The sequence below is a fragment of the Malurus melanocephalus genome, unplaced genomic scaffold, assembly GCF_030028575.1.
Source record: "Malurus melanocephalus ecotype Western Australia unplaced genomic scaffold, MMel_1.1 scaffold_155, whole genome shotgun sequence".
Classification (NCBI taxonomy): Eukaryota; Metazoa; Chordata; class Aves; order Passeriformes; family Maluridae; genus Malurus; species Malurus melanocephalus.
Genome location: NW_026623387.1, coordinates 352,383 through 367,452, shown reverse-complemented (window position 1 = coordinate 367,452; position 15,070 = coordinate 352,383). Strand labels below are relative to the sequence as shown.

The 15,070-nt window shown below is 36.0% G+C and overlaps 1 protein-coding gene across 1 annotated transcript in view; it reads right to left on the bottom strand.

Moving 5' to 3' along the window:
• Positions 1-15,070, bottom strand: part of LRP2 (LDL receptor related protein 2) — a 110,325-nt gene that overhangs the window by 17,797 nt on the left and 77,458 nt on the right. Inside the window, exons 51-64 of the mRNA XM_057371712.1 lie at positions 13,447-13,599; positions 12,819-12,989; positions 11,270-11,493; positions 10,690-10,867; positions 10,182-10,378; positions 8,363-8,608; positions 7,577-7,705; positions 7,303-7,422; positions 6,616-6,732; positions 6,230-6,346; positions 4,699-4,836; positions 3,865-3,987; positions 2,816-2,944; positions 560-691 (exon numbers count right to left, since the gene is read on the bottom strand). Coding sequence (XP_057227695.1) covers positions 560-691; positions 2,816-2,944; positions 3,865-3,987; positions 4,699-4,836; positions 6,230-6,346; positions 6,616-6,732; positions 7,303-7,422; positions 7,577-7,705; positions 8,363-8,608; positions 10,182-10,378; positions 10,690-10,867; positions 11,270-11,493; positions 12,819-12,989; positions 13,447-13,599 — 2,174 coding nt within the window. The remainder of the gene's footprint in view (positions 1-559; positions 692-2,815; positions 2,945-3,864; positions 3,988-4,698; positions 4,837-6,229; positions 6,347-6,615; positions 6,733-7,302; positions 7,423-7,576; positions 7,706-8,362; positions 8,609-10,181; positions 10,379-10,689; positions 10,868-11,269; positions 11,494-12,818; positions 12,990-13,446; positions 13,600-15,070) is intronic.

Sequence of the window (15,070 nt, the reverse complement as noted above, 5' to 3'; positions counted from 1 at the left end):
TTAATAAAACTACACAAATTGTCCACAAGAGGTGAGAGAAAGAAACAGAAGTGTTCTCATCAAAACATACTGAAACAGCAACTGGGAAGGTACTATACTGCAACCAAAAATCATGTTCTTTGAGTAAACTCTTCACCACATTTTATCTGCCTAAAACCCAGGGCAAAAATATGGCACAGCACACCTTTTCTGTAGGTCTGTTAGGGAGCAGAACAGAAGGAGAGTACAACCTGCAGTGAGTTTGCTTCCAACAAGGAAAAAAACCCCATCAAATTTCTATCCCTCAGATGGCAAAGTTATGACAAAAACTATATGCTGTAAAGCAAAAAAAATATCTACAGCCACCAAAAGCTTACAAGAAATCTGAACTGTGGAGCCATTTTTTGCTGAATGAGGCATACATGTTAGAAAGCATGATTCAGCCAAAACTCTTTAGGAAGTATCTGCTAAATGTATAAGAATCCTGTTAGAATATGAAGATGAGTGGTCAATTAGAATGATGAAGTGACAGGTAACTGAACACTTATCAGTGAGAAGACATTTATAAGATTAAAAATACCTTCACAGGAGTTGCGGTTATTTTCACTGGCCTTGTACCCTGGCCTACAGGAACAGATAAAGCCTCCTTCATTCAGGTTGGTACAGTTATGTTCACAGATATTTTCTGCACAAGTTCGCTCTGTTCCAGGATCTGTGAAAAAAAANAAAATTAAAAAAAAAAAAGGTAAAAAGCAAATTATACAGTTATAACCAAAAAATGAAGTGATAAGAGGGAGGCACAATAATTTTCATCATTATTACAACTGAAAATAGTTTTCAGGTAGATAGTTTTCTTTCATTTTATTATAACTTAAACTAGAAGACAATGGTAACCACTTGTAAAGAGAGCTGTCAACTAAACWGTAGTGAATACAGTCAGGATAAGTGCCATAACCATTAAAGCTCACCCTCCTTAACAGAAATTACATTCTACATTACCACCAATCCACAGCAACTGCAGAATTCAAGAGATTTGGCTCTTAATTCCTAACTTTGCCAACACACCTCTTCCTTATCCAATGTTTCTTATCAGCTGAACAAGAAATATTCTCACCTGATACAATGCATAACAACAGGTCCTACATTATTAATATCTGAAACTAGAGAAATKACAGATATGTTCATGCCAAACCTATTCTAAAGCCTACTGAAGTCAGTACAGGCATTACGTAGAATTCACTGCCCTTTAAAACATGCCTATAATGGAAAAGCCAAGTCTGGGATTGTATCAGACTGTAACAGATAACAAAAATTATATTCTTCTGAAAATACATATAGAATTCTACTGGYTCTGATGTACTCTATACACGCACAAAATACTTGAGTACAAACTCAAATCTGTAGTATAAGCAGAAAAGAGAAATAATACGTTTATTGAGAGATCATGAGGAAAAGATACAGATGTAAGACAAAAACTTTAATGTAAAGTTTTATCTGATTATCTCCTCTCTACATACACATTCCAGTGGTGATTAAATTAAGTTTAAACAGCTCAATTTTACAYACATGTAGAAACATAAATTCATTGTACACACACACAATATTCCATTTTCATTATAGCAGGTATTTGATCTTGGGAAGGCTCCAAATGTTACCATCTGATCTGTACCCACATTTATCCCCAAAGAACAGAACACAGACATCGGAAGKTGTCTGTTTCAAACTGTTTCATAGCCTTTTTATACTTCTATATTTTCATCAAGTCATTACATTAGGCTATATTACCTAAAGACCATTAGGATGGTTATTTAAACAGAGAAATCAACTGCTTCAAAATGGACTGCACTACAGGCTTCCAAGTAATTAGTGTTTTGCAAGTCTGCTGGATTACAAATCATCAGTGTAGCATTTGGCACAATTTCACTTGTAGCCATCACAGCCTGACAAACTGAAATTACTAGTGTATGCTCATATTATCACTCYGCAGCTGTCCATATATTGATGTTAAAAGTTAGGAAGGTAGAATTAATTTATTTTTTAGATTCCCTGAAATACTGTCTCACTTTAAAGTTCAAGTCAAAGCTTTTGCATTTAAATGGATGCTAGTAAATTTATTTMAAATAGTTAATAAAAGCTGTACAGAGGACCTGAGAAGGCTGTCAGGCAAAGGACTGGCAGTCCTTAAAGAATTCTGTGGTCATGTCCATAACAAGGGAAATAGAAGCATCTCAATATAGTTTAATGTTAACAGGGCTAGAGCAATGTATATCACTTCAGAGTCTGCCCGTTAATAACTCCACAAGTTAGTCTATTGCAATTATGTTTGAAACAGATGGATGTTCTTGCCTCTGTAGTGTAACCCATTTCAAAACAAGATCAAAAACAAGATCAAACCTAYTATTTTTTGTGATGCAGAAATACTSKWAGCCTAAAAGACTGTTCAGAGCACTRAATTTCATAGAATCATGAAGGTTGGAAAAGATGATTAAGATCATCAGGTTGTACTATAAACCTAACACTGCCAAGACCCACTAAGCCATGTTTCTAACACATCTACATGTTTTTGAAAGRCATGTATGAAAGAATGAAAACAGAAGAGAATTAAAACAAAATGAATGAAAACAATGAAAAAATGAAAATAGAAAATATTGTCCTTGCTAACTGCATAACCCTAGAACAGGTTTATTTAGAAAACAAGAAAATAATTCACACAGAATAAATAAAAAACAATACCTCTTAGTATGCTATTCATAAAAAAACTTACATTATTTTCAGTTTCAGAAAATTCTATTTCAATAGCATTGTAATTTTGTATTTTATTGATATTATTACTTACTGCAGCCCATTTCATCAAAATGGTCTCCACAGTCATCATAATTGTCACAGACATAATGTAGGGGAATACAATTTCCATTACTGCACTTGAATTCTTCAGTTTTACAAGGTCTTGGTGTCGGCTCTCTACCTACAAACAAGAAGAGAAACATTCCTCTGTCACAGTTTAAACTACCAWGTCCCAACACCCAGCACTATTCCACACTAACTGGGAAGCTGATGCCATCTGGTAAAACAACAAGAGTACTTTGAAAGTCTGTAGTAAAGCTGAAACCATGTAACATCCTGACTTTCAATCACATCCCCATGAACTGAAAGAAGTCTTGCTATTCCATGAAARAGACAGAAGAAAAATTCTTCCTGCTAATAGTTGATTGAACTTCCTTTTTAATATTGCAAACTTACTAATATCTGTTAATTATACACTTCATACATCTACTGCAGACTTCAAGAAATTACAGATGTTAATAAACTATTAACTTTTAGAATATTGTGCAATAAAGCCAGCAAATAATATCATTAAGCATGATTAAACTTGATTATCTTTTAACTTGAAAATATACAACATAGTCAATGAGAATTATGCAAGATATCTGAGGGCAAAAACCTATTAAATATTTACAGAGCTTCTGCAGGGTCTGGGCCTAAATAGCAATGTGTGCATAACAGTGCCACAACTTCAGAAAGTATCCATTTCATTATTTTAAAAGTCCCAGCTAGCCATCCCATCCTAATTTTACCATACAGCCAAACTCTTTCTTCTTCCTCCTTTTAAGCSGAGTTCATAATAAGATGACAAACATGTAGCTGGTGCTCATAATAAAATAATTGTTTTGAAAATCATGCTCTGTACTTYCCAGACAAATGTTTGCTGATTCTTGCCCCTTATAGAGAGAGTTATAAATACATAGYWCCAATAACCACAGTTCAAATTATTTCATACTGAGCTCTTATTTTCATAGTTTATAGTAAACCTTGACATCGCTTTGGTATTAAATATTAAGCACATCACAATTACTGCATCCGATGCTCAATTTTGTGTAAACATACAGTGTTCTTCTTTCTCATCACTTCCATCTCCACAGTCATCCTCCTGGTTGCACAGCTCGTGACTGTATATACAGCGATTGTTTTCACATCGGAAACGGAATGGAGATTCACAAGCAATATCCACTGAAAGTATAGAAGTCAAGTCAGTCACATTTGATACTTCAGGGCATTGGGTCATAAATTATTCATATGACTTTTATCTTGCAACATTTATAAAGGTGAGGAGGCATTCAGACACCAAAAATATTTTCTGCACAATTTGGTGATTGTATGTTAGCACATCACACATTTTTTATCAGAAGACAGTACCTTATCTTTAGCCAAAGGCAAATTCTCTAACTACATATAATACTGAGGTTTCTAGGTTTGTTCATTAAGTAAATTGACTGGAAATCCAAGCTGYTAATTAAGTGCATAACTGACAAAACAAATTGAAGTAGCACCTCCAATATCTAATTATTAGAGCTAAAGGCAGCACTTCTCAACCACATTTATAAAGATGTCCTGACAACACTAATAGCTTTGAAAGTTCAGCAGTTTCAACAATATACATAATCTGTATTAATATTTAATTTCAAAGTGATATTTTTATTTTAGATAATCAACTTGAAAACATGAAATAATGTCCTTATCTGCTTGAAATGCTTTTCCCTACTCTTATAACCACATATACAAAMATCTGCAAAGCAGTGAGAAACATTGTCAGAGAATGAACTTGCATATCAAAGCAAAATTCTTAGCACTTAACCCAAATAATTAAAATTTACTTTCTAATTGATCTGTTATATGTAGAGATTAAGTATATWGTTCATTTTAATATAATTCCTCTCTTACAACAAAGGTGAAGTTCTTCATCAGAGTGATCTCCACAGTCATTATCACCATCACATTTCCAGTATGGCTGAATACAGACATGGTTTTTGCATTCAAACAGCATAGGTGGGCAGTATGTACCATTAGGATACCGTGTTGCTGAAGAAAAGAAAATTATTATGACATTTTCATTCACCATAAAAAATTCATGTTTTCAGGAAAAATACTCAGTCCAACCCCATATAATTTTCAAAAACACTTCTCTCCATAATAGGAGATACTATATGAGGTGCTTCAAATATGTATAGCAACAACAGGCTGCAAGGACTGAGGACTTCTAGGCAGCCACAATGTAATTAATTCAGTTTTAAATGAATAGTGAAACAATATAAGTTAGACAAGCTTTTGAAAATAAGCAAATTAATTTAACAAATGTTACTTGAATATGTTACTGACAAATCTAGTTCAATAATAAAGATAATTAACATCACTAGCACCAAATATGAATGATTGAACAAGCACATAAGATATCTAATTCCAAAAGGACTCATGTTGATATAGCAAAAAACCCTCATTCATATTCTGTAAAAGCTTGAAAGAAACTGAACTAAATCAAAGAAAAAACAAAAATATTATGCTACTAACCTATAAAAATAAACCAACCCCTTGCCCTTTCAATGGCTTTTCATACACTTTCTCTTCCATTTAAGAACAGCCACATGTTGTATAACTCAGGTTCTGAAACACAGCTGCTGGGATGTACATTCCAGAATGCGGTTACCATTAGAAAAATAAAGTACTGTGCTGATGCCCTTTCTTACTTAAAGCACAGTTGTTAAAATTAAGGACATAGAAAGATGTACAGTACTGCCCTGATACCAACATGAAGAGAAAGGAATTCTCCCAAGTACTGAAGCCTAAAATCATGGGAACCTGTAAGTCAGAACCAACACATAAGTATCACCCAAAAAGCTGATGTCAGTCAATACAGATAGAGCACAAGGGGAATATTTTCATTCCAACTGGGAACAATATTTTCTGGGCAATAGCTGCAGCTGTAGGCCCAGGCAAGCTACAGATTTTTTTCAAAGTAGATCAATATACTGAAGGAAAACAGRAGTGGGAAAGTATTTTATTTCCTTGGCTTCACTGATACTTTAGGAAACTTYACACACTTTGAGTATTATAAAAAACAATCTCATTACAAAACCTTGCTGGAATTTGGTACAACTGAAATAGTTTCGATCTTGCAGTGTCCATGGGATAATCCAAAATTTTAATTTAATCACATGTATATCCCCTCCTGGACTTRGTAAAAACATTCATTTTCTACTATTAAGAATGTGTTTGCAATCATTGTAAGAGATGTCAACACATTATTATACTAAAAAGCTGATTCAAAATATTGTGCTTATCCTGAATTTTTACTGACATCACTGACTGTGGCAGAATTCTACACCTCTAAGGAGTAATCTCACTTAAAAAYAGAGAAAAATGCCAATCTTTCCAAAAACAACTGCAATTATCACCAAYTGCAAAGCTTGACACTCACGACAAGTTGCTTCATCAGAGAAATCAAGGCAGTCTGCATTTCCATCACATCTGAAGCGCTCYGCAACACAGTGTCCACTATCACACTGGAAATAACCTGGGTGGCAGGTCCTCAGCTCTGAAAAGATTCAGAAGAAACTGTTGAAATGTCTTCTTGTTCAAAGACAGATAAACTGCTCACTTTTTGAGAACAATCTTCTAAAAAATGCTGGAAAATCCCAAACTATTAAAACTGTGATATTCTCTACTTTTGGTGCAGTGATTAAAGTGACATGGTGAACATTACTTCTTTAAAGATGCTTCYCATAAAAGATCATTTTGCAGAAAAATTTATCACATTAGAAACAATAGTGAACACATAAGAGGTGGCATCCGGATAATACACACCACAATCACGTTCATCTGAATTGTCTTCACAGTCGTCATCGTGGTCACAGATCCACCGGGAAGGAATGCAGCGCAGATTGTCACAACGGTATTCACTCTCTGTGCACTCACGAGGACCTTCATTTAAAATTAATGTACAAACATGAAAATTCCTCAGATGTAGAGTTTACCATCCACACCCATTTCATTGAACCAGGCAAAAGTAATGTGGGCAGATAAGGAGGTAAAATCTTTGAAATTAAATTATGTTCAAACGTAKTCCCCCCAAGAACTCTTCAAATAYGGTAGACATTCTATGTCCCTCTTGACACAGAAAAATGGAAAATAATTGCAGACTTTGTTTCAACTCACAAATATGGAAGGTTTTCATTCAAATCAGAAAAAAAGTTCCAGCATCATTGTTTAAGMAACTATATAATACTACATTTGCACACAGGACAAAATCCAAATGTCACTTCTTAGTGGTGAACAGAAATTTGAGTTATTGTGATGACTGGATTGRTCAGTGGTTTTAAGTAACCAGAATGCATCCTTGTGGTATCAGTGCGGTATTTGAGTAAATAAAAGACAGACGACTGTATAAAACAAAGAATGATTGCATTTGAGAGCTGTCTGCCTTGTTTTCATAAGAAATAGAAGGATAAGTCAAAGTGAGTCTATATCATTACAGACTAAACAAGAACTCACTGCAGTTGTGCTCATCAGAGTTATCTCCACAGTCATCATCTCCATCACATTTCCAGCGCAGCGGGATACATCGATGATTGTCACAACGGAAATCTCCAAAAGGATTGCAAGTCATCTCCTCTGTGTAGACAGTTTGCCAACAAAACAGCACACATTAGCATAGTCTTTGCCCAGGTGCATTATCATTGAAGGCTTTCAGAAAATCTGGGTGTTTACAAATTGGAGGAATATTTTAGGTACAAAGTTATGTTGAAATGACCTTCTCCAAACTTACCACAGCCTTGTTCATCACTGTTGTCTCTACAGTCATCATTCCCATTGCATACTGCCCACAATGGTATGCAACGGTAGTTGGTTCTGCAGCTGAATTGTGTGTGATTGTCACATCGATAAGCAGGTCCCACTGAAAGAGGCAGTTGTCAAAATTATTTGTGTTACTTAGTCATTAGCTGTCGTCCTTGCTATTCTACCWCTCCTAATCTTTTATAACTTATGGTCATTTATTTCAACTAAACAGAGCTACCTGCTAACATTGGTACTGTAAAAGAGAAAGCATTACATGTACCTGATTTTATTAACTTTTCCAATCTATGCTGCTTGTATTTTGCATATGCTACAAACCCATCACAGGTCCAAATTACACTCATTGTGTTTTTCCTTAAACTATTTAGAGCTGGTAACACTGGCAATAGCCCCAAACCTGGGAGCTTGTCCTCAGATGGAAAAACTTGGTTACAAATTCTTCAAGATGCCCAGTGGTTCAGAGAAACATGCTAAAGCAGGTAGGAAAATCCTAGCATCACAAAAGTCAGAGTGAAATGCATCCAGTTTCTGATAATCTGGCCAGCATAAATAAGCTTTCTTTCCTTCAAGAATAAGTAAATTGTAAATTATCATATAGTTTCTATGTTTTCTAATACTCTTTACTAAACAAATACAATTCACTTGCAGAAAATATTCCTTTCCAATAAACTTTTAATCTCAGGAAAATTAAGTAATGCAGTTCTCTCTGCTTTTGGAACACTCTAATGTAGGCATCTTACTAAAGCTCTCTGCTTACTGCATTCGTGGAATGGCTCATCAGAGTTATCACCACAATCATCATCCACATCGCACTTCCAGGACTGCGGGATACAGCGACCATTGTCACATTTAAACTGGCCTGGGGGACAAGTTCTACTGGCACAGTGAGCATTATCTTCATCTGAGTTGTCACCACAGTCATCCTCTTTATCACACTGCCAGGCTTCTGGGATACAGCGTTTATTGGCACACTGCCACTGATGAGTTTCACACTGGTGATTAGCTGAAAGAATACAAATCAGCTGTCAGGATACTGAAACTTACAGAAACAGTCTGCTGCTCTTGTATCAATGGAGCCCTTGTGTTCACACCAACAGTTAAAAATAAAGCCAGAAAAAAATTTCAACATCCTACATATACTTGCCCAGTTAAAGTACACATTTCTAACATCATAGGTCACATTTTCCCCAGGCATCTTCAGACAAGCTCACTAAGGCTCTGCATTCTTCTAGGAAAAAGACACATGCTACCTTCTCCTAAAGCAGAGACAAGTAAAGCCGGCATTCTACATGACTGAGGCAGGGTCTCCCAGTCACTTCTGAGAGGACCTAAGTGACATTTTGGCTCTGGCTGTGCTATCAACTTGGATGTGTATTGCTTGAGGAGCTTGTTTCTCTATGAATGAATATGCCAGAAAATGTAGCAGAAGACCACGCTAAGATCAGCTGCCCAGCCTACAAATATAGAGCCTCTGTTCCCAAAGGGCAAAGCACTGAAAGCTGATGTCAGCAGTGCTGGCAAACTGGGGTACTCTGAAAACTGGAGCCAATGCTTATCTCTACTTCCAGACTTTCTATGTCTCACAGTACTCCACTCTACTACTTTCTTTTAGATACAATGCCAAACTATTCAAGAGAAAACAGTGTATTATAATTTGCATACATGCTCTAGACCAAAGGATTCTGTCCCCATGCATGAGATAATGAGAAAAAGGAATTACTTAGACCTAAACTGATTTTTATTGTACCCAGTATGTTAAAATCAATGCATCACACAGCTGCCACATTACTACTTTTAAATTCCCCTGTGGCACATTTAAGAGCTTAGCTATTTGAAACTCAGTTAAAATTGACATTTCATTTAATTCTGTAATTGTTAGAAACACTTTGGAAGGGAAGGCAACGAAACTATCAGCCATGTAACCATACTGCTTTCCCCCTTTGCTTTCTATTACAAAGTTTGCAGCTGCCAGAACTACATTATTTACAAAATGGGAACTAAGGATGTGCTGTTTTAAATTAGATACAAGTATGTGGAATAGTATAGGTTTTTAAGGAGATAATATTATTCCACAACCATAATTATGCTACATTTCTGTAAGACTGGTATCAAATACAGCTCTCCAAAACAAGTCTTCCCATATGAACTGGACTTTGTGCAGAGGGTGTAATAATTTTTACATCGTGCAAAGTAGCATGGAGGGAAAATTAGCACACCTGTTAGAGTGACCTGGGCATTAAGAGCCTTAGATTCTTCATAATCACCATGGTTTTACTCAGATCAAAACAGTCCTRTTTCTAATATAATATCGCTTTATACCTCAAATGGTAATTAACCTCAATCTGGCAAATCTGTCTCAAAGGTGTAAAAACCTTTGTTTATGTTTTGATACAGTGCACTTTTGCYCTCATTTACTGTGCTTGCACTGAGGTGAATTGCTCTAGCAGATCCAAGAACAGGAAAAACTACATCTGTCTATCACACCTTTTCATCTTTGAAAAAGGGATAGTGATACTTATACGTTGATTACATGCTTTATACTGGCAAAAYACTTAAATTTATTTATTGGAACATACCACAAAGTACAGGGTCTTCATCTGATCTGTCATGGCAATCTGCCTGAGTATTGCACAAGAAATGTGAACTTGTGCAGTTCCCATCGTTGCACTGGAACTGCCCAACAGGACAGTACCGGTGCGGACAGGTTGGGGGCTCATCAGAGCCATCTCGACAGTCCCTCTGCCCGTCACATTTCCACCAGATGGGAATACACCTGCAAAGAGAAAACAGTGTTTTCTGTATTGAGGATATGGCTTTAGAGATATATGACCGTCTTTTTACAACCCAAACTTTGCTACATTAGCAATGCCAAGTGAAGAAAAGCAAAAAAGTGCTACTTAAGTAACCAGTCTAGAGGTACTTTTTCAAAATGGAAGCCTGTCTTTTCCACGTTTTCTCTTTGCACATCACAAACTCCCAGTGAGAGCAGAAGGAATCCCCTATTTCATGCCCTTTTGTACAGTCTAAAGTGTAAAATATACCCTTAAAACACATGGGGAAAACAATGGTGAGCAGTGGACTTACCTCTCAGTGTCTGCACAGAGAAACTGGGTGCTAGAGCACATCGGWAGGCAGTGGGCTGTATTGCCAAACTGTATGACCATGAAGTTATCAGGACATTCACAGGAAAACCCCTGACCACCAGCTTTTATTAGGCAAAGATGGGAACAACCACCATTATTGGTGCCACAAGGATTAGTAACTGGTAAAACAGAAAAATAAATATTACCAGTCTTTATAAATTTCAGAACACAAAGGTTTCAGTCTACAATAGATTCCTCTAATACTGGTTTGAAATCTTAAATGTAAGAGGTTGAAAAACAAAACATAGATAAGTAGGCATTTCATGAGAGAAATATATGTGATTATATAYACATGAAATGTATATTATCAAGGTGTGCTATTTCAGAAACAAATTTAAAATKATGCACTAGCAGTCACTGCTATTCAAAGAAAGGGCAAATCACAGATGTAAAGTAGATGCCTACATTTACTCTGTGCATTTTATTTCCCTCAGCAAAGGCAAAAGCTGAGTCCACTCAGATATTTTACAGCTAGTCCCCAGGTAACAGCTGATCCTCTAAATGCAAATCTGTTTTCTCACCAAATGGTTGTCTGTATGGATGGTAAACATGGATGTCAAATGGTCTGTGAGTGGTGTTCACAAGAACAGTCCTTTCTGATCCATCRTATTTATTTCCTTTTTCAACAGTCCTTGTGTTCCAGTCAGTCCAATATATCGTATCTTCAAAAATGGTTATTGCAAATGGATGAGGTAGAGTCCCATCGTATACCGTGTGACGATGATGTCCATCCAGGTCAGAGTACCTCCACAAAGAAAAATTTGTGCAAAACATTCACATAAATGCTAAAACTTCTTCCCATCTTTTCACTTCGTATATTATGTATGCTTAAGGTACTTCATTATTGGTGACCAGAAATGYGCAATGTAGAACTGAATCTTCTTTATGCCCTAATGACAGATCACCATCCTTAGCGAATTCATTTTGGTATATGGAGGAAAGTAAAACAGGCTATTTCAGGGTAATAAACGGAATAGAGTAACATCCACTGAAATGTATAGTCTTCCCACAGAAGCACATTTGCTAGAACAATGAAATTTTGTGCATTTATTGCCTTACAACAAATTATTTTTGTCACAAGAGACTAGCTTGCCTAGATGATTCAGACTAGAATCTATAATCTATAGATTCTATAAAAATGAACACTTTAGACAACAATAAGCTTCCTATATTCCTAAATTTTACATGCGTTTCTGATGTAGAGCTTCCTCTAATGAGCAGTCTTTGGCAAGATTTTACATTTTTACTATCACCTTGGTATATGGGGAAATTATGAAATACAAGAGAGAAGAGAGAGAAACATACATATAATTAGCATACCTTTCTAAAAAAAAGTTCCTTTTAACACTTTATCATAGAAAAGGCTGCCAGAAGAATTAATGTAGAGAATAGAAGTAAATACAAATTTAAATGTGCATGTAAATACGAATACAAATACGAACACTAACATAAATACAAAGGATTGCTTTCAAATAGTACAGTGTCATGTATTTCAAAACTATAACTCTTTTTTACTGCTATTTAGGTGGGAATTTTCTAGTACTAGAAGAAATTAATAGATTTTTCTTGATTAACAAAAAAAAAACCCATTTGCTAATAGAAAATTTCATATCATACCTATGGACATGAAAATTCCATATCATATTTTTATAACCTCAGTTGTATACAACTTATTAGCACATARCTAATATGTTATGTGAGTTTAGTTACAGCTCAACTCCTACCTATAAGCAGAAACAAGAGAAYAAAAAATAGGGATTCTATAGTCAATTCTGCTTTGGTTCAGGTTGTATAACTAGATATAGAGAAGTTGCACATTTCAGTACAACATGAACCTTTTCAGTGTAATTTTTGGACAATTTTCAGCGGAACCTAAAATGTGAATGCAGCAACTAGGTTACTGTGTCCTCTAATGATTCATGTAATCTACTGCTCCAGACTTTTTGACTCCAGTTTTCTATAAAGTTAGTGGGCAGAAATACATATTATTTTTACAGCCCCTATAAATTCTCCCTCCACAGTCTGACACGAGCGATTATTCATTTGTTTTAGTATTTTCTGTGTACATACTCAATGTAATTTAGATGGGCATCTGTCCAGTAGAGCTTGTCATTGGTGTAATCAATGGTAAGTCCATTGGGCCACGCTAACTTTGTAGAGATAATCACAGCCTTCTCCTTGCCATCCATGCCTGCTCGTCCAATATAGGCTCGATCTGCCCAGTCTGTCCAGTAAAGCTGTCTGTTCAAATGAATACTTAGAGTTAGGACTGTAAAAGTAAATATCAGAAGCYGTGCCTCAAATATAGCATTTCCTGTCACAGAACTAAAGCAGAGATTGAGGAAAAAGAAAGCTAACATATTTCTTAGTTTAACTGCTATAGCAGATAATTGTGCAATCACAATTGCCTTCAATTGCCTTCAGCCCCAGGATTACCAAACCATACACACTTCTATCAACTTTTTTAGCCTTGCAATCAGAACTTTTTAGTCCATATGGAACAAAATTCCATTTTCAATGTTATTTGACAGCTGTGCATATATACCAGCAACAGGCAAGGTATTATTTTTCCTAAACTGCAACTGAGCACTTAACACCACACAAATCTAAATGCAAGCAGCCAAAATTTACTTCAGATTTTCAGAATAGTGCAAGATTATTTGCAAAAGAAAGGAAAAGCACTCTTGAAATGTCATACCCATATTTTGGATGAACAACAATTGCTCTGGGATACTGAAAGCAGAAAGTATTGTTGGCATCCACACACCGATCCACCAGCTTTTTCCGGAATCTTCCATCGAGTTCRGACACATAGAGACAATCTCTGTAGGCATCCACCCAGTACAATTTTCTGAAATATTTTAGAGTTAATTTACTTAATATTACTTCATTTTTTCCTTTATTTTGCTTCACAGCATCTTTAATTTTTTTTCTCCTAGAAGCAATGTATCCACTGTGAAGGAACACATACTTCATTGACATCTCTTCTACACCATGCTCCAGGCTACCCTGTTCACTCCTGTTGTTCCTGTAACCACTTTGAGTGGTGCGAAAGTCAAACTTCCAGGTGCCACTTGCCTACAAATTCCTAAACCTCTCTTCCCTTCCTGTCCTACCAACAATGGCCAGAAGCAGAGATACAGAAATGCAGTGCAATGGACTATGACCAGGACTGTAAGATATTGTAGAGAATCATCAACTGTTCATGCTGCCACTGCTGCTCTCAATAAACAGATAGTAAGGTCCTAAGCAGTTTGACATTCTAATTTAAACTTCACCTAGAATTTTCTAACACTTCTATTATTTTGCCTGGAAATTACACACAGATGTAGGCAGAAAACATACAAGCAGAAGAAATKATTTTAAACAGCCTACATCGAAACAAAGTATTTAATTAAATTAGAACTACAGGAGTGTACTTTGAAATTCTCTGCAGAGCTGGTCAGCTCCAGCATCCATGGTTTCATTCCAGAAAGAGTCCAACAGATATAATCTCTGCCTACACCACACTAAGCAGTACCACTCCCACCAGGGAGGAGGAGAAAGTAGTCTTCTCCAACCWGCACCTCGTGGCATCCTCTAATCCCCTCCCTGCCCTGAAAACTAGCAAAAAAATTCAACCATTGTACTGTCCTTCAGCCTGCCTGATACATCTAATCAAGAACTGACTGAAGACATAACTAATGGCAGCTGAAATAGTACAAAAGCTGTATTAGAAATGAAGCAATAGGATTCCTTCAGCTAAAATTAGCCTTTTGGCTCCTCATCTCTCCATGACTCTTAAAGCATTTAGGGCTAATGGCAACATTGATTATCATTAGCTTTAGAGACAAAGTGGTTTAAAAATAAAAACTATTAAATGGGCATATTCATATAAAAACTCTCATATAAGTTCCAAAARTGACTTTTTGAACAATTCTCATTGGTTTTAAGTTGGATCCATGTTGTTTAAACTTTTCATACTTATATCACTGCACTTGGAAAGCAAGACCTGATGAAGCACAGCAAGACCACTGTCAGAGTGGGAACCACATAAGGACAGAGTTTCTGTGGCAGTAAATCAGACTACTTCTTGAAACATAGCAGACAATTAAAAATTTACCATAATGCAAAGTGTTTTCCAATTATTTCACTCATACAGTGGTGTCCTGGCAGAAAATTATGTGGATCATGTTGTTTGCATGTGTTAGTTAAAGGTATGTTTTTTAAGAGCAAAAGAAATATGCTCTTCACATTGGTATAGGAGCTAAATTTCACTAAGGCTTATTATTACTTATGTCACTGGAATCTAGTTACCTACTAAAATATTTTGTTTATGCAGA